Source organism: Equus asinus, chromosome 6, assembly GCF_041296235.1.
Source record: "Equus asinus isolate D_3611 breed Donkey chromosome 6, EquAss-T2T_v2, whole genome shotgun sequence".
Taxonomy (NCBI): Eukaryota; Metazoa; Chordata; class Mammalia; order Perissodactyla; family Equidae; genus Equus; species Equus asinus.
The window spans coordinates 82,796,790-82,823,692 of NC_091795.1; the positions used below are offsets into that span (position 1 = coordinate 82,796,790).

General features: G+C 43.1%; 1 protein-coding gene across 6 annotated transcripts in view; it reads right to left on the bottom strand.

Moving 5' to 3' along the window:
* Positions 1 to 1,415: 1,415 nt before the first annotated feature.
* The window catches only part of LOC106839748 (protein FAM228A), a 90,206-nt gene continuing 64,718 nt past the window's right edge, over positions 1,416 to 26,903 (bottom strand). For 3 of the 6 annotated variants that reach the window (XM_044772028.2, XM_044772031.2, XM_044772030.2), the window contains 5 exons: positions 10,967 to 11,044; positions 9,509 to 9,596; positions 9,228 to 9,384; positions 5,346 to 5,490; positions 1,416 to 1,622 (listed from right to left, as the gene is read on the bottom strand). In XM_044772028.2, the coding sequence (XP_044627963.1) occupies positions 1,422 to 1,622; positions 5,346 to 5,490; positions 9,228 to 9,384; positions 9,509 to 9,596; positions 10,967 to 11,044 (669 nt within the window). In that variant the 3' untranslated portion in view covers positions 1,416 to 1,421. Of the gene's footprint in view, positions 1,623 to 5,345; positions 5,491 to 9,227; positions 9,385 to 9,508; positions 9,597 to 10,966; positions 11,045 to 12,850; positions 13,043 to 13,998; positions 14,068 to 15,837; positions 16,247 to 26,903 lie in introns of those variants that run through there. The other 3 variants (XM_014854751.3, XM_014854759.3, XM_044772032.2) reach the window with 3 other exon arrangements.

The window sequence follows — 26,903 nt, forward strand, 5'->3', positions numbered from 1 at the left end:
ACACCTGTCAGAGCGGCTTGTTTGGCTTCTGGATTTTGAAGTATGAAATTTGTTTTAAAAATAAGGTCTTATACACTAAACCCTAGGTTAATAAGTATAACTGGGAAAAAGATCTGTCTTCTAGAAGGGATTGCTGAGGCCACGGGAGCCCTGATTTCTCAGGGAGCAGGTCCTCTCAAGGAGCTGGAGGAGCAGGAAGGATCCAAATGTCCCTCCACCACAGCTCCCATTGCCATTGAACTCTAATCACTGGACAAAGAAGAGCCGGGAAACATAATTCAGAATATTCATATTTTTAAAAACCCATCACTTAATCATTTCAGGCGTTGATCCTGGGCCTGGATTGGTTACAACATACACATAAGAGAAGTATGCCTGTGTTGAAGGAAGACACCACTCAGTATCCGAAACCAAAACTGACTCTGTTGCTTAATTAAGGGAAAGTTTGGCTGCTCAGGCACGGCCTTGCTGAGTAAAGCAAACTGCTGATCTTCTGTAGGGTTTGGGAAACGAATTTTGTGTTGGTTATGGAGGCGGATGTAGGGTGATGTCCAACAACGCTGCCTCTGACTGGCTGACTTCCAAAGCAACAGGCTGTTACTGATGCGTCAGGCAGGTCTAAAGCCGGCTCTGGGGTTATTTGTGACCATAGCTACAGAATAACCCTTTCCCCAGGACAGTGGGGACTTGACCTCTCACTGGGATGAACTGTGGCTCGTGCCATTTCTCTACGTCTAGATACATCAGACTCTTTTCAGAGTTAGGACAGAGGAGCCTGGGGGATGTGAGTCAGACTTCTACAAAACTATAGAGGAAACTCAATGTCAGCACCCCCAGCAACTTCAGTCACCCCCTCTGCCCTTAAGAAATCAAGTTCTCTCCTGATTTTCTGAAGGGCATGGGGAGGGGAGAGGAGGATGCACCCTGAGAATACTCACACATCCACAGGGAAGGACTGAGCAGCCGTGAGGAAGGCCCAGCGAGCCCCTTCAGCGCTCGTCAGGGTGAGGGTGCCGAGGCAGGCGAGCGGGCTAAGTCCGGTCTTGGAAAGAGGACCCAAATTCTGAGCAGCGTGACTGACATCACCAAGTCTGGGTGGAGGTGAGCAGAGAGAATGAACGTGTGCTTTGGGACCAGAGGGACTGGACTTGGAACAGAACGCTGCACTTTCAAGCCATGCAATTGACCTTGAGCAAGCCACTGAACCTCTCTGAGCTTCATGTTTTGAGAGAAATACTATCTTGCTGTGAAAAACCTTTAAATGAATACAAGATACCTCACGCAGTTCCTGGTTCACAGCAGGTGCTTGATAAACAGCAACTATTATTATCTGGATATTTCTTGCAATATCTTTCCACTTCTGGAGAGAGAAAACATGTTGGGAGTATTTTAACTGTTGTATAGACACTGCAAACTCAGGTTCAGCGAAGCTTTATTACAGACGCCTCCTCACAGCTGATGCAGTTCCGGCTGTCCCGCTGGACCCCCAGCTGCAGGGCGGCCAGGTGCTGTGCCAGGACCTCTGCTGTCATCACTCTTCTCTCCATAGGCTGGGGCCCCCTTCTGTGCCGGCCTTCTCCAGCTGCCCAGGATTGGGGTCTGTTCCTTCTGGTTCCTAAAACCTATGACAGAAGGGAAGAGCTGAGTGTAGGGTGGGGAAGAGGGCCCTCCAGGGACAGGGAGAAAGGCCCCGGTGGATCCCAGCCAAGACTCAGCCCTCCTGTGCGAGCTGAGACCTTCCAGGTGGCTTCTCAAGCGGCCCTCTCCTCACCTCCCTCACTCTACCTGGTTTCTGCAACTCAGACCAGGCTTCCTGTGTCTCTGGACTCCACACAGTACCAACCTTTTCACTGTCCAGCGGAGATGACGAGCTGTCCACAAAATGCTTGCTCTCCCTGCCACTGTGCTCAGACCAGGCAGGGACCACTTTTCCCAGCACCCCACACCCTGCAGTTAGGGTCGGCTGCAGGAATGGCCACACTGATGGAATGTATGAGGCCGGCCCACCTCCTCTCCCAGGGCAGAACTCTTCCATGATCTCTCTCCTTTTCAGGCTGACAGGAATGAGTTCCCCAGGACAACCTTGCAGGCTAGGTGCTGAGCATGACAAAGCTTCCATCAGCCTGGGTCTCAAAGACCGCATGGAACAGGGACAGCCTGCTGACCTGCTGACCCACCCAGTTCTGGGACATGAGCGAAAAATAAACTTCTCTTGTGTGTAAACCACTCTCCACTTTTTGGATCTCCTGGTAACAGCAGTTCGGCCACCCTCCCCTAAGGGCAGAGCTGACGAGTGCCCGTTCAGATCGGAGGGAGCGGCTCCTGTGCTCTCAGGACAATTACACTCAGAGGAAACTGCTGAGGAAAGACTTACCTTCCCACATAAGGAGAATCTGTGTCTCTGGGGAGAACAATGGCATTCAGTAGAAGTTGGGTCACAAAATATCTAACAAGGTTTTCAAGCTAGAGAGAAGAAACAGTCTCTCATCCTTTGTGCAGTGGAGGTGAGGGGTGGAGGTGAGGGGCCCGGCTGCTTGGTGAAGGGAGAGATGCAGTCAAGACAGGTCACAGACCGGTTATATACCCAGTGCCGGAAGCCTTCCCCGGAAGCGTCCTACCCTCAGGCTTTAGCATACAGGGCGTGGGAGAGACGATGGAAGGGGAAAGAAGCCATGAGCTGTAAGCCGTGCCAACTGGACTGTGAGCTCTGGATGAGAAATCTGTGCACAGAAAATTCCTGCATTTAAAATACCCTTTAGCCAAAGCACTCCTGAGAGAAAAGAACAAAGCTGGAGGTATCCCACTGCCTGATTTAGAAATATACTACAAAGCCATAGGAGTCAAAGCAGCACGGTACAGCCCAAAACAGACACACAGACCAACGGAACAGAATGGAGAGCCCACAAATAAACCACACCTCTACGGACAGCTCATCTTTGACAAAGGAGTCAAAAACATACAACGGAGAAAGGAAGTCTCTTCAATAAATGGTGCTGGGAAAACTGGACAGCCACGTGCCAAAGAATGAAAGTAGACCATTATCTTACACCACACCCAAAAATTAATTCAAAATGGATTAAAGACTTGAAGGTCAGGCCTGAAACCACAAAACCACTAGAAGAAAACAGGCAGTACACTCTTCAATACGTCTTAGCAGTATCTTTTTGAATATCGTGTTTCCTCAGTCAACAAAAATTAAAAAAATAAACAACTGGCACTACATTAAACTAAAAAGCTTCTGCACAGCAAAGGAAACCATCAACAAAATGAAAAAACAACCTAACAACTGGGAGAAAATATTCGCAAATCATGTATCTGATAAAGGGCTAATATCCAAAATATATAAAAAATTCATAAACTCAACAACAGAAAAACCAAACAACCCAATTAAAAAATGGGAGAGGGGCCAGCCCAGTGGCGCAGCGCTTAAGAGCACACGTTCTGCTTCTCGGCAGCCTGGGGTTCGCTGGTTTGGATCCCGGGTGCGGACATGGCACCGCTTGGCAAAAGCCATGCTATGATAGGCATCCCACGTATAAAGTAGAGGAAGATGGGCACAGATGTTAGCTCAGGGCCAGGCTTCCTCAGCAAAAAGAGGAAGACTGGCAGTAGTTAGGCCAGGGCTAATCTTCCTCAAAAAAAAAAAAACACAGGCAGAGGATCTGAACGGACATTTCTCCAAAGATATACAGATGGCCAACAGGCACATGAAAAGATACTCAACATCACTAACCATTAGAGAAATGCAATTCAAAACCATAATGAGCTATCACCTCACACCCATCAGAATGGCTATTACTAAAAAGACAAGTAATAATAAGTGTTGGAGAGGATGTGGAGGAAAGGGAACCCTCATACACTGCTGGTAGGAATGTAAACTGGTGCAGCCATGATGAAAAACAGTATGGAGATTCCACAAAAAATTAACAATAGAACTTCCACATAATCCAGCTATTCCACTTCTGGGTATTTATCCAAAGAACATGAAAACATTATCTCGAAAAGATATATGCACCCTCTATGTTCACTGCAGCATTATTCACAATAGCCAAGACTTAGAAACAACCCAAGTGTCCATCAGTGGATAAATGGATAAAGAAGATGCAGTATACATACACAGTGGAATAGTACTTGGCCATAAAAAAAGATGAAATCTTGCCATTTGCGACAACATGAATGGATCTTGAGGGCATTATGCTAAGTGAAATAAGTCAGATGGAGAAAGCCAAATACAGCACGATTTCACTCATATGTGGAAGATAAAACAACAACAAACAAACATACAGACACAGAGAACAGACTGGTCTTTACCAGAGGGGAAGGGAGGTTGGGGGAAGGCAAAACAGGTAAAGGAGGACATGCAAGGTGACAAATAGCAACTAGACTTTGGGTGGTGAACACGATGTAGTCTACACAGAAATCGAAATATATTGGGCCAGCCCAGTGGCGCAGCAGTTAAGTGAGCACATTCCGCTTCAGCGGCCCAGGGTTTGGTGGTTCGGATCTCAGGTGCGGATATGGCACCACGTGGCATGCCATGCTGTGGCAGGCATCCCACATATAAAGTGGAGGAAGATGGGCACAGATGTTAGCTCAGGGCCAGTCTTCCTCAGCAAAAAGAGGAGGATTGGCAGCGGATGTTAGCTCAGGGCTAATCTTCCTCAAAAAAAAAAAAGAAAGAAATCAAAATATAATGATGTTCGCTTGAAATGTGCATAATGTTATAAACCAATGTTACCTCAATAAAAAATTAATTAAAAGAAAAAGTCCAAGGTAAATCTTTGGGTGTTTGTTCATTCAATCTCCACATGGTGAGAGAAAATTAAAAATTAAAAAATAAAATACCTTTTATATATCTAAACTATCATTTTGCCCCAATTTTTTTAGTATAAATTTTATTTCAAAAGATTCCCACCTATTGTGACTGAACTAAGGAGAACACAATTTTTGGTCTGGTTTGGATATAATAAGTAGTAGTAAATGGTAGAAAATGGCAGAGGAGCAAAAACTCAGGGAAAAGAGCAGAGGAAACCTGTAACAGCACAGTCTGTCCCCCGAAAGTGGGGTCCAGAGTCTCACAATCTGTTCGTTTTCTGAGTTCCTTCAGTCGAGGCTCCCCTGCCGAAGGCGCCCTGTCTGTGCTGCCGCACGGGGCCCAGAGGCAACCCCACCATTTCTTCTGCATAGAAGAAACCCTCCTTCCACCTCGCTTCCTCAGTCCCTTCTTCGGCTGCTGCTTCTTCTGCCCTGGGAGCCCCTCTGAGAGGGAGGGGTTTGCCAATGGCTCAGATTCTGTGGAAAACATTGTGCCGTCCCAGCCCTGCTCCCCCACCGTCTCTGCTCACCAGATCCTTCTTTTCCTTCCTGTTATTCCCCTGGCTGAGCTTCGAGCAATGAAACTGCCTTTCAAAAACAACCTGACTTAGGTCGGTGGTCTTTTTCTCTTTATCAGGCAGATATTTCTTTTCTGCACAGATAAGCTTTTCAGGACTGCAAAGAAAAATAGAAAAAAAAATCATCTCAACTCAGTACAAACAGAATTTTACCATTCAATAATTATCTGAAAATTAATTTAGCAAACTCAACACTCACTTTATGAAAAGGAAAGACTGAGCAGACATCACTGGGTGGCTGTCCCTCAATGTCTGCCCACCCACACCCCTGCTTAGGTAGGCAGTGTCGTGTGACCTTCTCCAGCTGTGGCTGAGACACCTGGTCCAGAGTCTCAGTCCCTAGAGCTGTAACTGGGACAGAAGGGCTCCCCGGCAGCCTCGGGGTACTCAAACCAGCAAGTCAGGGAGGACTGGAGCATCCGCTTTCCAGCACACGCATAAGCAGCAGAGAAAGCTGGTGTGCAGAGAAAGGGGAAGGAAGCAGGAAAAGCTACGATGAAAGCTGCACAGGCCCGGAGAGGAAAGGACTGGGCTCCTCCTCGTCCCTCAAGCGGCCTGGCTATCTTCCTGATTGCTGTGGTCTGAAGGTTTGTGTGCCCCCGAAATTCCCATGTTCAAACCTAACCCCCAAGGTGACAGTATGAGAAGGTGGGGTCTTTGGGAGGTGATTAGGTCATAGGGGCAGAGCCCTTATGAGTGGGATTAGTGCCCTTATAAAAGGGACTCCAGAGAGCTCCCTCGGCCCTGCCACCATGTAAGGACACAGCGAGAAGCGCTGTCTATGCATCAGGAAGCGGGTCCTCACAACATACTGAATCTGCTGTCACCTGGATCGTGGACTTCCCAGCCTCCAGAACTGTGAGAATAAATTTCTGTTGTTTATAAGCTTCCCAGTCCCTGGTATTCCGTTATAATGGCCCAAACAGACTGAGACACTGACCACGAATTCCATGACAGAGGGGTGCTCTCTAACACACTGAAGCCCCTCTCCCTTTTCTTTTTTTGAGAAGGATTCCACTTTTTGTAATCAAACTATCTCTGACTGACAGAGCCACCTTGCTTTGTCTTTTTCTTACTTTATTGAATAGCCATGTGAGGCCTCTCAGAGGTTCCCCCAGGCCTGCCCCCAGAAGCCCAGGCCCATCTAGGGAAATAAGCCTTCTTCTCCATCCACTCATTCCTTTGACAAGCATCTATATGCATCATCTTCTACATTCCAGCTAAGCGCTGGGAACACCAAGAGAAATAAGACGCAGTCCCGGCCCTCCAGGGGCTAGCTGCGGTGGGAATGGCAGGCAGGCAGGGGTGTAGAGGTATAGTTATCACCATGGGATAATTCCCTCTCTCGCCTGGATTGGGACAGCCAGCAATAAACCGAAGGAGCAAAGGCATGAAACAGCCTGGCAGGTCAGGGAGTTGTAAACGTGCTGACTTAACCCAGAGATTTTTGTGGTTTATTTATTTATTTATTTATTTATTTCCTTTAGTGGGAGGAGACTTTTCAGACGAAGCCAGAAAGGGTGGTGGGGCCCGGGGACCGTATGTGCTATGTTAAGGAGTCTGGACTTTACTGGAAAGGTTACGGGAGGCTGCTGAAGCGTTTTCAGTTGGGGAAGGTTGATCACTTCAACAAGACTCCTCGGGCAGCAGGGGAGAGCCCACTGCAGGAGACCAGACCAACGGGAAGAATACTGTTTAAGGGGCTGTGACCACACAGGCTGAGGAGCTGGACAGGGTAGATAAAAAAATAAAGCGAAATAAAGCCTTCGTCTTGCTGGGGCATAGGGAGTTATACAATTACTAATATTTAAATTAAAATGTTTATTAAAATTGATAAAGAAACTATAAAACCAGAAATAGAACATAAAACTTCCAAATCACTAGGGAAAACAGAAACAAAGTAGCATTGTATTTTCCAGCAAAACTCAGGATGAGGGATAAAAAGGAAGAACATGACAATGCTTCTATTTTTGCATAGGATATAAAAGTTTGCACAGGCCAACACTCCTGCTACAACAAGAAAACACCAGAGACTTTACCAAAAAAAGAAAACTATAATTTTAAACTCATTGGACAGCTGCAGAAACAGTTCCACAGAGGAGAGGGCCCTTCCTCAATGAGTTGGCAATCTCCAGCTTTCTCCTCCCCTGGGCACATTTGCCAACGTCAGGAACCAGGATAGAGACTGACTCCTCCATGCTCCCAGCGTAGCTTTGCTGGAATTTTCCTCCTGAGCCTGGCTGCTGTTCTGGCAGGTGGGTAGTTAACCTCGTTCTCAACATCTCCCTCCCCTTGGTGGGCAAGACAAGCAGTGCATTGGAATAGGTTCCTCCGTGGGGAGTGGAGACCCTCCAGGCCCTGAGTAGAGACAGCCTTCCCCAAAACCTATCTGAAAAAGAAGCAAATAAAATGCCAGAACTATAAAAATAAAACAATTGATGGGCTGGCCTGGTGGCGCAGTGGTTAAGCGTGCACATTCTGTTTCGGGGGCCCAGGGTTTGCTGGTTCGGATCCCGGGTGCGGATGTGGCACCGCTTGGCAAGCTATGCTGTGGTAGGCATCCCACATATAAAGTGGAGGAAGATGGAAATGGATGTTAGCTCAGGGCCAGTCTTCCTCAGCAAAAAGAGGATTGGCAGCAGATGTTAGCTCAGGGCTAATCCTCCTCCTCAAAAAAAAAAACAATTGAAAATAAGAACTCAATGAGTGGGCTTAACAACAGATTACTAGACACAACTGAAGAGATTATTAGTAAAATATCTAGAATCAAATATGGAGAGACAGGAGGCTAGCTTGATGGCACAGCAGTTAAGTTCACACGTTCTGCTTATGCCACCCGGGGTTCACCGGTTCGGATCCCAGGTGCAGACGTGGCACCGCTTGGCAAGCCATGCTGTGGTAGGCGTCCCACAAATGAGGCGGAGAAAGATAGGCATGGATGTTGGCTCAGGGCCAGTCTTCCTCAGCAAAAAGAGGAGGATTGGCAGCAGATGTTAGCTCAGGGCTAATCTTTCTCAAAAAAGAAAAAAAAATATGGAGAGACAAAAAGGATGGAAAATACACAAGAAAAGGTCAGACACAGCGAGGATACAGTGAGAAAATCTAAAATATGTTTAACTGGAGTACCAGAAAGAGAGGAGAGAGAGAATATGGCAGAGGTAACAATCAAAAAGAAAATGACTTGGGCCAGCCCAGTGGCCAAGTGGTTAAGTTCATGCGCTCCGCTGCAGGCGGCCCAGTGTTTTGTAGGTTCGAATCCTGGGCACGGACATGGTATCACTCATCATGCCACACTGAGGCGGCGTCCCACATGCCACAACTGGAAGGACCCACAACTAAGAATATACAACTATGTACCGGGGGGCTTTGGGGAGAAAAAGGAAAAAAAATAAAATCTTTAAAAAAAGAAAAGAAAATGACTGAGAACTTCCCAGAACTGATTAAAGACATCACTTTACAGACACAAGACCCATGACTTCCAAGTAGGATAAATAAAAAGAAATCCACATCTAGAAACATCATGTAAAACTACAAACAATCAAAGACAATAAGAAAATCTTAAAAGCATCCAGATTAAAAGATAATTATCTTCAAAGGAATAACACTAAGACTGGCAGCTGACTTCTCAACTAAAAGAGTAAAAGACAGTCAGATATACATTGAAAGAAAGTAACTGCCAACCTAACACTCATAATCCTGTAAAACATCCTTTAAGAATGAAAGTAAAATCTGGGAAAGGCAATATACTGTGTAATTCCAACTATATGACATTCTGTAAAAGGCAAAGCTACGGAGACAGTAAGAAGGTCGGTCAGTCAGTCAGTCCACCTTTACCTGCATCCCCCACGGGCCCTCCCTCTCACAGGTCTCGCAGAGGCTTTGTGCCGTTCTTTTGGAATCACACTGTGCAGAGTGAAAGTGAACTGTGGCAATTTGGCATACAGCCTGGCCTTCTCTAGTTCTTTAAATTCTTTTAAGTTATATCGTTTTCCTAGAGGAAGATAAAAAATCTGAATCAACACTCTTACAGTCAACCCCAGCCACTCTTGTGGTAGGAAATCATTTTACAATTAGAAGTCTCTAAACATAAAGCCCAGCGATCACAAGGTACCTACCTGTCTTGTATTGAAAAATAGCTCTCTTCTCTTCATCCATCTCTTGCTGTCTTCTAAACAGAGGATCATAAAACGGTGGGACTGTAACCTACAAGAAAGTTGACTCTTTGAGGGTCCAAGCGCAGTTTGTATTAGGCTTTCAAATCTGTCCGAAGCATTCAGGTCTGCCTTTGCTGTACACCAAAGCAGCTGAGAATAAAGATCCGTGAGTAACATCAACCCATAGCGCAGGGGAAGGGTAAACGTCTCCTGCCCCACATTAGGACAGTTCACTGAGCCTTAAGTGGCTGAAGGGGGGGAGGGCTGCCCAAATAGAAGAGACACACTTCTATTCAGAGTTCCACTGCATCACTGCATCAGTCAATAAATATTTGCTGATGCTACTGCATGCTGCATCATGGCGAGGTCCTGTCCTCAGGGATCTCTCAGTCTAGAACAGACAAGTCACACACAATGACAATCTAGTCATTGATGCTGAGAGGCATCAGCTCAGGAGGCTTTAGGAGCACAAGGCAGCACTCCCAAGAAGCCTGAGAGGAAGAGCGTCTCCTGGGGGAGCTGACAGCCAGTCTTTAAGGGCCTGTGAGAACAGGAGCACAGGTGAACCTCAGTATGGGGGAGTGTCAAGGGGCCGGGGTGCACAGCTTGTGGATAAAGGCGGTTTTCCCCTCCCCGCTTCTCATTACAGGCTTTAGACAGAGATGTTTTGCCCTTCTTTACTTCTCCCACACACATGACCCAATGCTGGGCCCTGAAGTACACACGAGGTAAACAGTTACTGAAAAAGCCAGGCAGCACCGTGAGTGCCCAACACCCTGCTCGGTGAGTCTCCCAGAGCCAAAGAACCTTCTTGTCTTCATAACAATGATCTGCCTTGGTTTTCTGGGAGAAGCAACATAAACCACTTGTCTCTTCAGAGCCACACACATTTTTTTTAAGTGAATAGCAATATCAGATGGCTACTTCTACATAGGAAGAAAAAACTGAAACCCCCTTCTCAAAATTTTAACTCACATATTGCCAGGTTTAAAATGTTAAGACTCATTATAAACTCAGCTCTCTGGGCAGCTTTCCCGCCATCCCTCCTTTCACCTCCCGCAGAGGAGCTCTGCCTCTGGACCCACCGCTCCCTGCACTGATTCTGTGACACACTCGTCACAGGCCCCTTCACTCGCTGTCCACATATCTTCCTCTCCTTTCTGGGCTTCCAGTTTGCTGAATGTGAGTGGATGAATGAATGAACAAACGAACGAATTATCACACACACCCCTTGTTCACAATGTAAATTCCCTAGCAGTCAAAATTACTTTGGGTTCCTATTCTAAAACTCAAGAGAAAGGCTTTTGCAGATTTATTTTTATGAATATAAAGTAACTACGAGACTTCTAAAATTACTAGGTTCTCCCCATCCCCAAAGTTTCTAAGAATAAATAAATAAAAGTAAGAAACTTACTTTACCTTTCCATAATTTGGGTCCTTTTTCATCATATAAAAAGGATTGTATACCTCAGGATCACACAGGTCTCCAATCATTTCCTTTGGGGTAAAAAAAATACACCTAAAAGCAAATTACTACATACAAATGTGTTTTGCAAGATTCAAAAAAGCCAAATATTTTATTCCATTTTTATATAAAATCATAGATTCAAAGGGTTAGAAAAAACCTCAGAAGTAATCTAGACTGCGGTGAGAGTTCACCACCTTCTGGGAGAAGAAATCATCAGCTGTAGTCTGAAGTCATCAACCAGCCTCATTTTGAGAACCTTCTGCTCCACCAGGCAGGTTCTCTCTTGGGCATTCTAACAACTAGGAAGTTGTCCTTAGACTGAGTTGAAATCTGCCACATGCAGATACTAGTTCTCTCCCCCGAAGCAACACAAAATACATCTTCCCATCACCCACGTCGGCCTTCTAAATGTTTAAAGGTTTCATTCCGTCTCATGTCATCTCTTCCTCGGACTAAATGCCCCATATTTCTTTCCACTCTTCCTCCCGTGAAGTGTTGGCAAGTCTCCATCCTGTTCTAAAGGTTCTACAGCTGCTGACAGTCCCCTTACAGCGTGAACAGGAGTGACGAGACGGTGACAGGATGGACAGGGGGACTTTGATGCTTTCCACTCTCAACACAGCCTAAGAGCTCCAATGTTTCCTTGGAAGCCAGCTCGCGTGGTTGATCACAGTGAATTTACTGTCATTTAAAATCACTTGGACTTCAACACATGGCTTTTCTAAGGCATGGTTTCCCCATCCAATACATGTGTGATCACATTTCTGGGCACAACTATAAGACTTTTCACTTTAGTTTCAGAGAGACCTGGATCTGACCTTGAGCTCTGTCTCTAGGGCATTTAGGAAGAAATATTTAATGTATATATGCAGAAACCTGATATCCAGAAATGTAGATACCCAGAAATCAGTAAATATACTTAAATGCTCTAACGTTCCAGTCAAACTCCTCTAGATCTCTAGTAAATACCTGGAAATTTAGAAGGGCCTAAATTTCAAAAGAGGGTTCTGACTTCAAAGTTAAAATAGAAAAACCTTCAAAAGCAGCAGCCAAAATTTTGTTGTTGTTTTGTAACGCCAAACTGCAGAGCAGAGAGCAGGAACTCGTGGTCCCTATACCTAATGGCTGGCTAACTCGACAGCCATGGGACCCCCTTCTCCCTTGCCTGCTTCCCACTACAGAGGTCGGAAAGCCACACACTCTCCTTCCTGGCCCTGCTTCTTACTAGGATTTGCGATGTGACCCACTATGGCCGATGAGGCCTAAGGGGAAAACTGCTAGGAGCTTCTGGGGAACTTTTTGCTTCCTGATCAAAGGATCCAGTGTTAAGAAAAGGATGCCCTGGCACGATTCTTTACCCTTCTTCCTGCCTTGAACCTAACATCTGCAGCTGTAAGCAACCAAATATGCTTACAAATCTAAGGGTGATGGGGATAAAGTAAAAATATTAAGGATAGCAGAATAGAACAATAGGAAAAGACCTGGGTGATTAACAACCTTGTTATGCTGCCAGAACCCACAGTGAGACCATCTACCCCTCAATTTCTTATTAAGTAAACAATAAATGTCCATATGGTTTAAGCCACTGTTACTCTCTTAACATTCACCTAAAAGCATTCCTGATAAATCTAGTTCCAAATCAACACCGGTATTCCCTCCACTCAAAACTCCAGGTTTAAAAATGCACTATTACACTTCTGTAATTACAGTTCTGTATTACAGTTCCAGGAATTCATCTTAAATACAAAACTAAGCTTGGGACTGTCTGCATAACCAATGAAAATGTTGGCCCAACTCTTTAAATTATACTTTATTTTAAAAAGTATTCTTAGTACCGTTTTATTTGCGTGCTTTAAAAAATATTCAAAATTCTCTTGTTTTGTTTTTTCCAACCCTCTATACGAAATTACTTTTTCCATAATTCTCTGCTGAAGAGGCTCTGCAACATTTTGAATCCATTTTTTATGTAACATCTCCTTTCTTCTTTCCTTAAAAATATCCAGATGGTGAAAATACATATCCAATTTCTAACGAAGTGATACAAACAAGAAAAACAAATTATTAATTTTCCACTTATTGTCATTCATTTGAAGACAAGGGAAAAACAGTTGCTCCCACTCCTAAGCTCTCAACACATTGGGGTTGCAAAGTCCTAGCATACGATAACTGAAAAACAGAACAAAGCTCAGAAAGAGAACCTGAGAGCACAGAGCAGGAAGAACCAAGAAAAGTTCTCCACTGTGCCTTCAGATTAAACCGCAATGGAACCCCACCTGACTGATGAAACCCCCGATTCTCAGGATTCCTGAGCGTTCCTGGTCACCCATCCCCTATCTCTAGCCTTCAGTAAAGTCTGTGACAAAACTGATAGAGGAGAAAGCGCACTAGACTTGCTTTGGCACTGCTGTCTCTGAATCAATCAATTCCCAGGAGGGAAATCTCATCTACCTCTTTTGACACTCAAATGAGAATTATGTAAACTTCCTTTATAAATTATAAATCACAATACAAATGTTAAAGTCTTATTACAACACCAAATTTCAATCCCTCTCATTGAAATTAAAACCCCTTTAGGTTTATTAATTCCACAGTGACTATCAGCACTGCTTGGTTATGATCCTTAAATTACTAATGCATTTCCGGTAGGTTTCTATATCCCCTCTGCAATGTGGGAACATATAGAAAGAGTAAGTTTTAGTTGGGAAGAATTTCTATTCAGTACCAGGACAAAGAAGGGGAGCAGTTAGAACAATCTCTCAGATCCCTTAAAGACAGATCTGGGAATCCTGACCTTTTCCTGATCCTATAAGGAGGTGGCCCAATCTCAGATCTACGCAGCATCAACTAGGGAATCAGAGGACGCTCATTCTCTCAGCAAAACGAATCTCTGTGACATGATAACATCCTCTTGGCCACGTTGCTCTGCATCACTCTCGCTCACCCAGAACACACTTAGAATCCACAGTCTGTAGCCAACTCTTACCTTCACAACATAATTTTCTCTAAATAATATTGCATGTACAGCTTCATCAATGTCTTCTCTAGCTAATGCCTAAAATTACAGAATTGAATATTAGGAGGTAAATTCTGAAAAAACAAACCAGAATGACAAAATTCAGCATACTTTACCAATAGTTTAGCGTAAAACTAATGTCTGTACCTCAAAGCATATTTTGTAACTTTTTATTATGGAAACTTTCAAATACAATTCTCTGTGAATCCATCAGCCAGGTTCAACAATTACCAACTCAGAGTCAATCCTATTTCATCTAAATCCCTACGTACTACCCTCCACCCAAATTATTTTGAAACAAATCCCTTACATCATACCATTAAATCATATTTTTAAAGTACGAAGAAAGCTTCCTAATTAAAGGGATCCTCTATAAAACGAATCCTCTTTTCAGGCATTCACTTGTTTTAAAGGTTCCCTTTAAGCTTCCTAACTTCTGCCAGGTCTCTTTATAAGTCAAAACTACAGAAAGTTCAGTGTAGTTCAACTGGTCCAGAGTCACAGAGCCAGTCAGCGGCCGCTCCTGGCCGAGGACGAAGATCGTCCTACATCCAGGGACTTGCCATTTCCATAAGGAGTTTGAGTAAATCTGATGCACTAAATTTCTTTTGGATCACTATGAACTCATTTTCTAACTTTTACTCTTACAGGACTAAGTAAGAACAAATGGAAAGGCCATAAAAACCAAGTTATCTGGAAGAGAAACACTCTTACCTAAAAAGATTATCTAGTGTAAAAGGATACAGGTTCTTAAAATTATGTTATTCAACCTCTGGCTCTTTTTTGGGTTCTACCACAGTGAGTGCATCAAAACAAACTAAACCCCAAACTCAAATACCAAATCTGTGAATAAGAGAAATCTCAAAAAACAGTTGTATTTTTACCCATATACTTAACAGCTTCCCATGAAATAAAAGATGATATTCAGACAGCTACTTGGTTCTTCTTCAAAATAAAACTCTCTTGATAATACAAACAGAATTTGTTTAAAAGCCTTCTTACACTTATTTTAAAACGGCAAATAAAAAGGCATGTAAAAACAAACGTTTTCCCCTGAAACTACAATACAAATTTAGAATCAATCGATTTATTTGGAGAAGTACAAACATACACTTTGACAAGTATCTTCGGAAATCACTGTTTTTAGCCATCCTATTAACATTACTAGCAAATGTTATATATACTTATTGGTCATGTGTCAGATTTTCAAACCTTTTTTTTCTTTAAGGAAATAAACAGTTTTTGTCTTCAATGGCTCCTTTTTTGTGATTTTGCCAGAAAACAGAGAAAGACGTTAATGATTTCTAGCAGCACTTTTGAAATTAACAGCTTCCTGTGCACACAAACGCACACACAAATATTAAGCGTCTCGCTACTCTCACTGGCACCACGAGAAAAGGGACAAAATAAAGGAAATACGCAAGAGCTTTTCTTTACAGTGAGGCGAATGATAGAATCCTATAAAACAATGAAACTTCCTCGACGAGGAGGTCACTGCTGTAGCAGGCTCGGAGAAGTGACGGGGGAGCCACCCTCGGCTTCTCCCGCAGCAGGAGCGGGGGGACGGCTGCGTTCACGCCCCGGCACCCTGGCTGGCCACAGGCAACACTCGGACACTCGAACCACACTCTCGGCCACACCTGATCCCCGGCCATTCCCGTGCAACGGACTCTTGGGAGCGCCTCGTCTATGCCAGGCGCTGGTCTAGTTCTGGGGAACACAACTGTGACTAAGTCAAGACAGTTCCTAATCTCAAGAGATTTACGTCCCACCAACAGAACAACGCCCCGAATCGCCACGTTATTTTACCTCCATTAAAGAAACTGACTCAGGCTCCGGCCATTCTTTCAGTTTTTCTGGCCTGAAATGTGCATCACAGCGCGCCGTTTTCGCGGCGGCCATGGGGACCCAACCCCGAGAGGAGGGTCAGCCGAGGACACCAAGGAGGGCGTTGCGGTGGAGCGGCTGGGTTGGGCTCGGAGAGCGGTGTGAACCCCTGCTCCGCTCCGGGGAGTGTCGCTGAGTACAGCCAACCAACAGCACCCCTCGGCGCCCGGGGCTCAGTTTAAAAGGGGGTGCGGTCCTCCCGCCGCGCTCCCGGGAGGGCCTCGTCAGTAACTCGCGGGGTCCGCCGTCGGGCGCCGAGCCTCGGCCACCCGGCCTCGGCCACCCCCGCGCCACAAGGGCCACGCCCCCGACTCCCGCGGGCTCCCGGGCCGCCTCCGCCCACCGCCGCCGGCTCCCGGCGCGGCTGGGCAGCAGGGGTCCGCGGCGGGGCCGAACATTCCCGGAGGGGAAAGGGCGCGTCCTTTTAAAGACCCATCAAGGCGCTGCGTTTCCACCCGAGCCCCCTGCCCTGGAGCACCCTACTCTCCCCCGGCCGCTGAGGCGGGAGTCAAGGAGGAGGGCCCGACGCCGCCCGGGCTCCCTCCGCCCGCGCACGTGGGCCTTCAACCGCCTGACCCCAAGCCGCCCTGCTTTCATTTTTTTTTAATAAATTGAGGTCATGTAAGTTAATACTAAAGAGAATTTCCCTTTATCTGTATGAGCTAGGGCGACAGCTAGAAGAGAGGAATGATTTTTAGCACCCCGTTTGCCTGAGGACAACAAAACGACGCCCTGCTGTGTCTAGGTGCTACCACGTCTTCCTGTGACGAGGAGTCCCACCAACAGGAGCCAGAGGGTGATATGCGGGATCAGAGTCAGCCCATGGGTAAGCATACTCAAAATGAATTTTTAAATTTTCTAGACTGTTGGAAAACCTGGGGAGAATATGTAGGTGTTGATTTGAAGGGTGGCTGACCACAGGGAAGACACTTTAATTTAGGGAAAGACCAAGTGAATTGAGATGGGCACTCAGATGTAATCTACACAGAATTCGAAATATATTACGATGTACACCTGAAAGTTATATAAATGTTATAATCCAATGTTACTGCAACAAAAATAAGTTAATTAAATTTTTTAAAAAGAGAGAGATGGGCACTCAGGTAGCTATTATTTTTATTGGATCATAAAGGTAATATTTCTTAACTTCTGGGGAAAATACATTCGCAGTGACTGTCAATACATGGTATTGTCATACAGACACTAAACTCAAAAATGAAGTTGATTGCAGATGCTTTTCTTAGACACAGAACCTAATTCTTGAGTACCTTCTTTGGTCCTCACCCTGAGGGATTCCTGCTGGCAGATGGCTTCCTCAGAAGCAGGCTTCTTTGTGTCCTCTTTTACCATCAAGGATCAGGGTGGGTACTCCTTGGTTGCTAAAACCTTTTGAATGCGACAGAAGAGAAGAGTTACGTCTGATACAGGGAGGAGGGGCTTACAAGAACAGAAAGAGTTCCTCAGCTCAGCTGATCCTCCTGAAGCCAAGTTCTCCTTGGCATAGCTGAGTGACTCATCTGAAGGCAGGGTCCCCACCTAAGGGTCCTGCCTCAGCCTCTCCTCACTCTATCTGAATTCAGAAACATGGCGAGATTGGAGACAGAGCCAACCCCAAAGACAAATATGCCTTCTCCACCCCTGGTGCCATAATTGGGATGCCTCCCTAATTCATGGAAGAGAACAGAATTTTCTTCCTCCTTCTTCCAGGGGGAGCTCATAAACTAAGCCTCTAGTCTAAAATATAAGCTCCTAGGTACTCCAACAATGCAATGTTTTCCTTCACATCTGGGTCACGCTCTGCTAGAAGAAGTATTTGAGGACAAAACCCCTCCTTTTATACCAAATATAGAAATTAAATAGGATTAGGATGTTTGTCCTAAAACCTGACTCAAACAAGTCTGTATGAGACCATGGCAGTTAGCGATTGTAGAGGAACTTATTCTTTTGGAACCTCATATATAAGAGTGGTTCTGAATCATTCCATCTTTTAAGGCCTTTCTGATACCAACTAACTAAGGCTTAATTTCAGTGCTTCCTATTATCTCTCAATTTCAGCTCCCATTCAAGAAGCAGCCAATTGTTAAACCACACCTCAAAGACACTGAGAAGTCCACAATGGCCAGCGCCATCTCTCACAGTCACCTGTTTCTACTTTAAATCACTAAGATCCTCATGAGGTAATTAGTCCTTCTCTCTGCTGGCCATGCCAGCCAGCATCAAGCATCTCTAAAAACCCTTCAGCTTCAGCCATACTATATTTACTCATCAAATTTTGAGCCTATTCAGTAAAAGGAAACGGAAACTACTGCAGCTTACTCTGAGGCTTTGTAGGAACAGAGAATTGTAGGCCAACCTCCTAAACAACATCATATGTATAACCTCATTTATCTTCTGCCTTGCTAGGTTCTTTTTAATTATTATCAATAGCTTTACTGAGGTGTAATTTGTACACCATAAAATTTACCCATTTTAAGTGTATGAATCAATGATTTTTAGTATATTTACAGAGTTGTGCAAACATCACCATGATCTAATTTTAGAACATTTCTGTCCATCCAAAAACCTCATGCTCATTTATAATCAGTCTCCATTCCCAACCCCACCCCTAGGCAACCAATAATCTACATCCTATCTCTATAGATTTGCCTTTTCTGGACATTTCATATATAGTCGTGTACTGCATAATAATGTTTAAGTCAATGATGGACCACATATACAACAGTGGTCCCATAAGATTAGTACCATACAGCCTAGGTGTGTAGTAGGCTAGGTTTGTGTAAGTACACTCTACAGTGTTCACACAATGACAAAATCATCTAATGATGCATTTCTCAGAACGTATCCCTGTTGTTAAGCAACGCATGACTGTAAATATAAATAGAGTCAAATGTGTGATTGTCCTTTCACTGAGTATAATAGTTTTGAAGTTCATCCATGCTGTAGCATGTATCAGCACTTCTTTTCCTTTTAATTGCCAAATAATATTCTATGTATAGACGTACCACATTTTGTTTATCCATTCACCAGTTGATGAACCTTTGGGTTGTTTCTACTTTTTGGCTATTGTGAATAATGCTACCATGAACACTCACTCTATGTACAAGTCTTCATGTAGATATATGTTCCCATTTCTCCTGGGTAGAAACCTAGGAGTTGAACTGCTGATCACATGGTAACTGAATGTTTAACATTCTGAGACACTGTCAAACTGTTTTCGAAAGTTGCTGCATCGTTTTATCCCTTCAGCAATGTCTGAGTAATCTCATTACTTTTAACAGATAATTAACAAGTTATATAACTATATAGAGAAATCTCTTACTTTTAATTCCATAACTACTTAATTGGGATGATTCCCCATGTTACATGCACAGCAGTATGTACCACTTCTTTGCTTATAACATCTTTTCACTCTGGGTACAATATTGTAACAGCTACTACCCACCAAAACTGGTCCAAAATTCTATTTTTACTGCTCCAATTCAACTAAAAATCTCCTAATCTTAAATTTGAGTTAACAGTTTTTTCTATGTCTGTGCTTGTTATTTCTGAATGTGTTAGCTATTTGTTCTTTAAAATCAGAAAAAGCTGAAGAAAGTTGCCACCTTACCCAGACACAGTGGTGGGAGACGCCTGAGGTCATGCCAAAAGAGTCTGGTGTATGCCTCAGCAGTGACTTTAGCAACTTAAAAGAATGGTATGGGTGGAAAAACAGCCAAGCATCTTAAATGAAAGAAAAGCAAAGCTGTGGAATAGCAGGCTTACTTGTAAATAACTGCTTTTTCTTCTTCCTGAGATTCCAAAAGATGAGGGGGTCTTGCCGAGGGTTTCAAATCACAACTACAATCATTAAAATTCACTTTCACTTTTAACCTTTAACAAGATAACATGTGTGAGGATGTTTAGAAAATAATACTAGCTTATATTTATACAGAAATTATTGTTATACATTGACTGCTATGTATATTGTCCAAAATACCATTTCAAACTGCTGTGCATTCTTAGGTGTTTAAAAGTTGCTGAACCACAATGGAAATTGGTTTATATTTACTGAGAACCTAGAATCAGCTAGGCAAAGTTTAAAGTACTCCCTATCCTCTGGGAGCTTATACTCTAATGTAAAAAGAAGCCTTAGAGATTGTGTAAATGTAACATGCTTCTCCCAAGAGAGAACCCTAACCCTCCATTCCCCAGTCTCCCTTGCCATAAGGTGGCAGATAGGTGCCTTGGATCCCTCCAGTCATGCCCCACTCAAGGGCTGACTGAAAGGGTCATCCTGGCCCTGTGAGGAACATCCATTTTCCTGGCATAGATTAAAGCAGAGCTGGTGTGGTTCTGAGGCAAACAGCTGGAGCGGCAGCTTCCTGATTCTGCAGCTTGCTGATCATAGCAGAAACAACACATCACTCACCAGCCAGTTCTACACTGTGATTTTGGGAGTTGTTCCTGAAACTCAGCTGTTTCTTAAGACCTTCCAGTGACTCCGTGAGCAGCACAAATCCTCAATAAATGAATTCTTTTCTAGGGTGGATTCAAGAAACCAAGAGCCCTTGTATTATCCTAACTAACATACTCAGTACACCCAGCATGCAAATGGCCACACCAACAATTAATGGAAAGGATCAGTCTGATCCTGATTTAATTAGAATGGATTTTCCTAGAGAGTGTGGATTTTGAAATATGTTTTGAGTAAAAGAAAATAAATGGGTATGGCAAACATCTAGACTAGTGTATAAAGCATTATTAATGTGAGGACAAAAGGCTTCCTGTGTTAATATATCTGAGAAGGGCTAATGCAGTGGCTCTTTTGTCTGCAGGACTTTTTTAGGCAAGGCTGTCCTGGGGAGAACCTTGAGAATGAGAGTAACTAGTAAGGGGACCTAAGAATAATGAAAAGTTTGGAAGAGAAGGGTATTACCCAATTAGACCTTCTCAACTACCCCTCCTTTTGCTCATAGCCAACTAAAAGTCTGTGCAGTACTGTCCTCAGTCAGCAAATCCAATGGCTGCTTCTCAGTTCTCTGTACTTCAAAGCATTTTGCGTAGTGCCTCATCTTTCTTGTTACTCTTGCCTTTCCTGACATCTGTGGCAAATCACTGACTGCTTCTTCTGTCTCGTTTTCTTTCTCCCACCTCCTAAATTTTATACTACAACCTTTGGGCTCTGTCTTTTATTTTCTTTTTTGTAGTGTCTCTCCTCAGCCTATCTAATCTATTCTTATGATTTTACTTTCTTCCAAAGTGAATAACTTTATTTCTCCAGCCTCAAATACTCTTCTTTCTTGAGCTGTAGTCTCACTTTTCCAATAACCCATAATATGTCTTTACCTGGAAGGACCACTGTATATAAAACTCAGCATGAACAAAAATTAACTCATCACAACTGTCTTTCTGAATCTGCTCCTCCCGTGTTCCCTCTTCTGCTAATGGCACCCCCATCCTCCCAGTGACCTCGATTTAAATATCAGGGAATTCTCTGACCACCTCTCTCCCTACTCACCATACTAGTCATTACTTTATTAGTTCATAAAACAAACACTGACTTTGTGCCACCCAATTACTATCCTCAAGGAATTTACAGTACCTATAAAGACAGATAGATAGATAGATAGATAGATAGATAGATGTGATATATGTGTGTGTGTGTATATATATGAACAAAAAATATAATATATGCAATAATGGCTGACTAGGAGCTCCAAGGCAGTGATCTTTAGTTTTGTTTATATACTCCCTAAAAGAATTTTGAAAAGCCACATCACCCCTTGCACATTTTAAAATTGACACCTAGAATTTTTCATTGTAAATTTAAATGTTTGTTTCTTGTTAACAGGAGATTTTTTAAATATCAACTTCATTAGGATAAAATAAAATGAGCGTTGGCCTTACTAGGAATTTAAATTTTAGGATAATAGTTGATATAAAATTTTAATCACTGTATTGAATAAAGCATGCCAAATCTGAAAGCAATCACATAAAACTGTTAGCTGAAGATTACAGTCAATGTATTTTGAAAATTTTGGCAGTCCCACAAAACATTAGTTATATTTAAAAGAAGCCTCACTAAATTATATGGCTTCAGCTATTCCAAATTCAGAGCAGCCCAACACAGACCAAGTACTCTGATTCTAAAGCAAGTCTTTAAATTAATCAACTTATTATTAATTAAAGTAAAATAAATTATATATGACAGGGAAATACAGAAAGACCTGTGGGTTAAGTTTCTTTGTTTCATCATTAAAGAAAGTCTCTCTAAAGCCACTATTTTTATTTGTCCTTTATTTGGCAACCTTGAATTTTTTACACCCAGGTTGAAAGGTATGCCTTTCTTTTTAAAAGTGGGATAATAAGTGATATGAATACAGGCTTGTTCTCAGACAGATCAATTTTTGGAAAGAGTACATATAGACTTCAGAATCTGGAAATTGAGTCCCTTAAAACTATCCATGCTTGTGTATACCTTGGAAAGTCTTTACAAGCCCTCACTATATATACCAGTTTGAAATTCACTGCTTTGAGGGAACCCACTCACTCCAAACAACTAGACATTGGATAGAATGTATCTAGTATATCTTTGAGGTATCATTAGTCTCACAAGAGATGGAGGAGGTCTTCAAGAATCAGACACACTCATAAACCTAGCAGAGGGTAGAGGTGTGGGAAGCTGGGGCCATAGTGGGGGGCAGCAGTGGCAGGCGGAACACCCCTAAGGGCAGATGCCAAAAACAGAGTTAACAGGGTAATGAGCCCTGCACCAGCTCTAAGGTGGGGACACTAAACTTGAGACTGCCACACTGAGCCTAGACCTTTGAAGCTGAAGTGGGCCCAGGTTGATGGCATCCCAGCCACCAGCAGAGGCAGAAACAGAAGCAAATCTTCTATGTAGGAAACCTCCCCCAATTTAGGCCAAGAAGACACCCAAAGATGAAGTCATGTAATTAACTCACAAAATTCACTAAGCATATGAGAAAGCAAACCATTATAATTGAGAGTCAGCAGGGAAAAACAATAGATTTAGGTTCCCCAAGGAATACAGAATTTTGAACTAACAGATATAGAATGTAGTGTAGCAATGTATAAAATGTTTAAAGAAAGAAAGGATCCAATCACCAAAATAAGAAAGCAATAAGAGCCTATCAGGGTTGAATACGCATATGGATGTGGGTGGGGGTTTTAAGAAATTAAAATTTTTAATATTCAACATACTGAAGAAACAACTAGTAAAGTAGAAAATATATCCAAAGAGACTACCTAAGGAGATGGAAAATATGGAAGACATATTAAAAGGTATTAAGATATAAGGTTTGCATATGATATATGCAAAGACTAAGATTCAGTACAAGGGCTCAGATAAGAAGCCAGTCATCCCCAAACACATTAGCCTCCAGGAGACTGGAGCAATATGAGTCACAGAAAATAATCCAGACAATCATCCAAAGAGAACATTTTCCTTACCACATTAGTTACCCCAGAACATTGGTGAGGGTGAAATAAATACTGCAGTTGCAACCTACCATATGCCATTAGCTCACTATAAAATCAATATTCTAAATATGATCATCTTCACACACAATCTGAGTTAAATCTGTTATAAGTAGATTCCTGGTTTGGGTAATTACTAGAGTTAGGCTTATGATGCTCAAAGAGAAAGATTTAAAAAATAGTCATCCTTTCAGAATTCTATATTAAGGTTTCTTTCTGTTTTACATGACATTTACGGTGACGTTTGTGGGAAATTTTTACGAAGTAAGAAGTCAAATGATTAGAGTTCTGCTTCCATTTAGGATGTTAAAAGCTTCAAATAATGTTGCTGCCATCCTAATTACAAGAAAAGGCCAGATAATCTATAAAACCATAACTTTGAGCCCATCAGACCTCAAGGCAACCAAGTAAACTAAATTCAAAAACAAGTCCCTCCAAGGAGAAAAAGGACAGATAACTGTTTCACCCTTGGTAGAGAATGGGAGAAAGAGGTGACTTCCATACAAGTAGGTAAAAAAGGAAAAAAATGGATGTTGGACTTCATTAAAATTAAAAACTTCTGGGGCCAGCCCTGTAGCCAAGTGGTTAAGTTCGTGTGCTCCGCTTCAGCAGCCCAGAGTTTCCCTGGTTCACATTCCTGGGCACGGACATGGCACTGCTCATCAGGCCATGCTGAGGTAGCATCCCACATAGCACAACCAGAAGGACCTACAACTAGAATATACAACTATGTACTGGGGGGCTTTGGGGAAAAGAAGGAAAGGGGAAAAAAAGGAAGATTGGCAACAGATGTTAGCTCAGGTGCCAATCTTTAAAAAAATAATTAAAAACTTCTGCTCTGGGGGCCAGCCCAGTGGCACAGTGGTTAAGTTTGCACATTCTGCTTTGGCAGCCCGGGGTTCGCTGGTTCGGATCCTGGGTGCAGGCCTACGCACTGCTTGTCAAGCCATGCTGTGGCAGGCATCCCACATATAAAGTAGAGGAAGATGGACACAGGTGTTAGCTCAGGGCCAGTCTTCCTCAGCAAAAAGAGGAGGATTGGTGGCAGATGTTAGCTCAGGGCTAATCTTCCTCAAAAAAAAAAGAAAAAAACTTCTGCTCTGCAAAAGACACTTGTAAGAGAATGAAAAGAAAAACCACAGACTAGGAGATAGTATTTACAAAACACATTTCTCATAAAGGACTTGTATCCAAAAAAAACCACAAAAAACAGAAAACTCTTAAAAACTCAACATTTAGAAAACAAACAAACATTTTTAAATGGGTGAAAGATCTGAACAGACATCTCACCAAACAAACTACACAGATGGCAAGTAAGCATATGAAAAGGTTCTCAACATCATATGTCCTTAGGGAAATGCAAATTAAAACAAGATACTGCTACATGCCTAATAAAATGGCTAAAATCCAAAACACCAACACCACCAAATGCTGGTGAAGATGTGGAGCAACAGGAACTCTCATTCATTACTGGTAAGGATGCAAAATGGTGCACCCAGTTTGGAAGATGGTTGGTAGTTTCTTACAAAGTTAAACATAGTTTTACCATACAATCCAGCAATTGCATTCCTTGATATTTACCCAGATGGCTTGAAAACATGTCCACACAAAAACCTGCACATGGATGTTTATAGCAGCTTTATTCATAATTGCCCAAAGTTGGAAGCAACCAAGATGCCGTCAATAGATAAATGGATGAATAAACTGTGATACAATCAATGATAGGAAATTATTCAGCAATTTAAAAAAGAGCTATCCAAGTGACAAAAAAGGCCTAGAGGAACCTTAAATGCACATTACTAAGTGAAAGAAGCCAGTCTGAAAAAGTATTGTATGCATAATGTACTGTATGATTCTAACTCATTAGGATAGTAAAAAGATCAGCGGTTGCCAGGGGTTTGTGGAGAGGGAGGGATGAATAGGTGAAATGCAGGGGATTTTTAGGTCAGTGAAACTATTCTGTATGGTACTGCAATGGTGGATACATGACATTTTGCATTTGTCAAAATCCACAGAACTGTACAACACAAACAGTGAACTCTACCGTAAACTATAGACTTTAGTTATTAATAATGATCAATATTGGTTCATAATTGTAACAAATGTACCACACTAATACAAGATGTTAATAATAGGGGAAACTGGCCAGGGGGGAGTAAGGAGGAGGAGATATATAGAAACTGTACTTTCTGCTTAATTTTTTCTGTAAAAACCTAAAACTGCTCTAAAAACTAAAGCCTATTAATTAAAAACAAAAGATATCAGCCAAAATTTTAATGACTCCTTAAAGGCCAAGTGTGGGCTAGCATGTCACTTTGGAACAGCTGGGGAGCCCTCATACAAGAAGTGTTTCCACTCAAGTGCAAGCTCTTCTCCATGGGCCTGCACTAGGAACTAACAAGAAAGATTAGGCACAGGGCAGAAAATCTGAGACAGCCCCCATCTGTGGCAAAGATAAACAAGTGCAGTGTCCTACCCACTTCCCTGGACCCTGCCCACCTACAAAGCAAAAGCCTAAGCTGCTGGGGGAAGGGAAGCAAACTCTTTTTCCCATAGGACAATACACAAAGATCTACTGCTTCTGAGAGAGGAGTAAAAGCAAAACCTCTCTGCCTCTGGAGGAGGGGTGGGAAATCCTCCTACACCCAGGACAGAGGCAAGGATCCACTGCTACTAGGATAGGGATAAAAGCAGAAGTCCTCTGTCCCAGGGGAAGGGGCAAGAAACTACCCTGGGTCCAGAATCTTATACCTAAACCAAGCAGAGTTCTGCTACTATTGAAGAAGGACAGGAAACTACCATCTAGGAACAACCACAGATACAAGATAGAGTTTGGCTGCCCCAGGCAGAAGAGAAAGGAACTCTAAGGAAGCCCTGCTCCTGAGGCCCAAGCACATAGAGCTTGCCTAAAACTGAAGCTGGAAAGGAAAGCAGAGAACATTCCTCTGCCCATGCTGTAAGCCTAGCAACAAGCAACAGCAGTATACTTTTGGTGATGAAGCAAGAGCACAGAGAGAGCCCCCTTCACCTCTGTGATGCAGGCTTGCAGGAATAGCCAAAAAGAGGGGAAGGAGGACCACTTGAGAAAACCCCTCTGGGCACCCGAGCCCCCCACCATAAACACAGGGTAACAGCAGCCCACCACTAGAGGCATTTGAAGCCTGTGGTGCACTGAAGGTAACAATAACAATAATAAGACCTAAGCCCAGCTCAGCTTCCAACTAGATAAGTCCAATTCTCCACACTAATGCTCGACAGAAGAAGAGGCATATCCATTTCTAGACATAAATACTCAGTCTATACTGTTCTTTTACCTCTAATGCCTGGCATTCATTCAAAAATCACAAGACATGCCCAAAAAAGCAAGACAAAATAACCTCAAATATCTGACATTTAATCAAAAATTATAAGACATGCAAAAAAAAAAAGTAAGACAAAATAACCCATTGTCAAGAGATAAAGCAAACAACAGAACCAGATTCAGAAATGACCCTAATGTTGGAGTTATC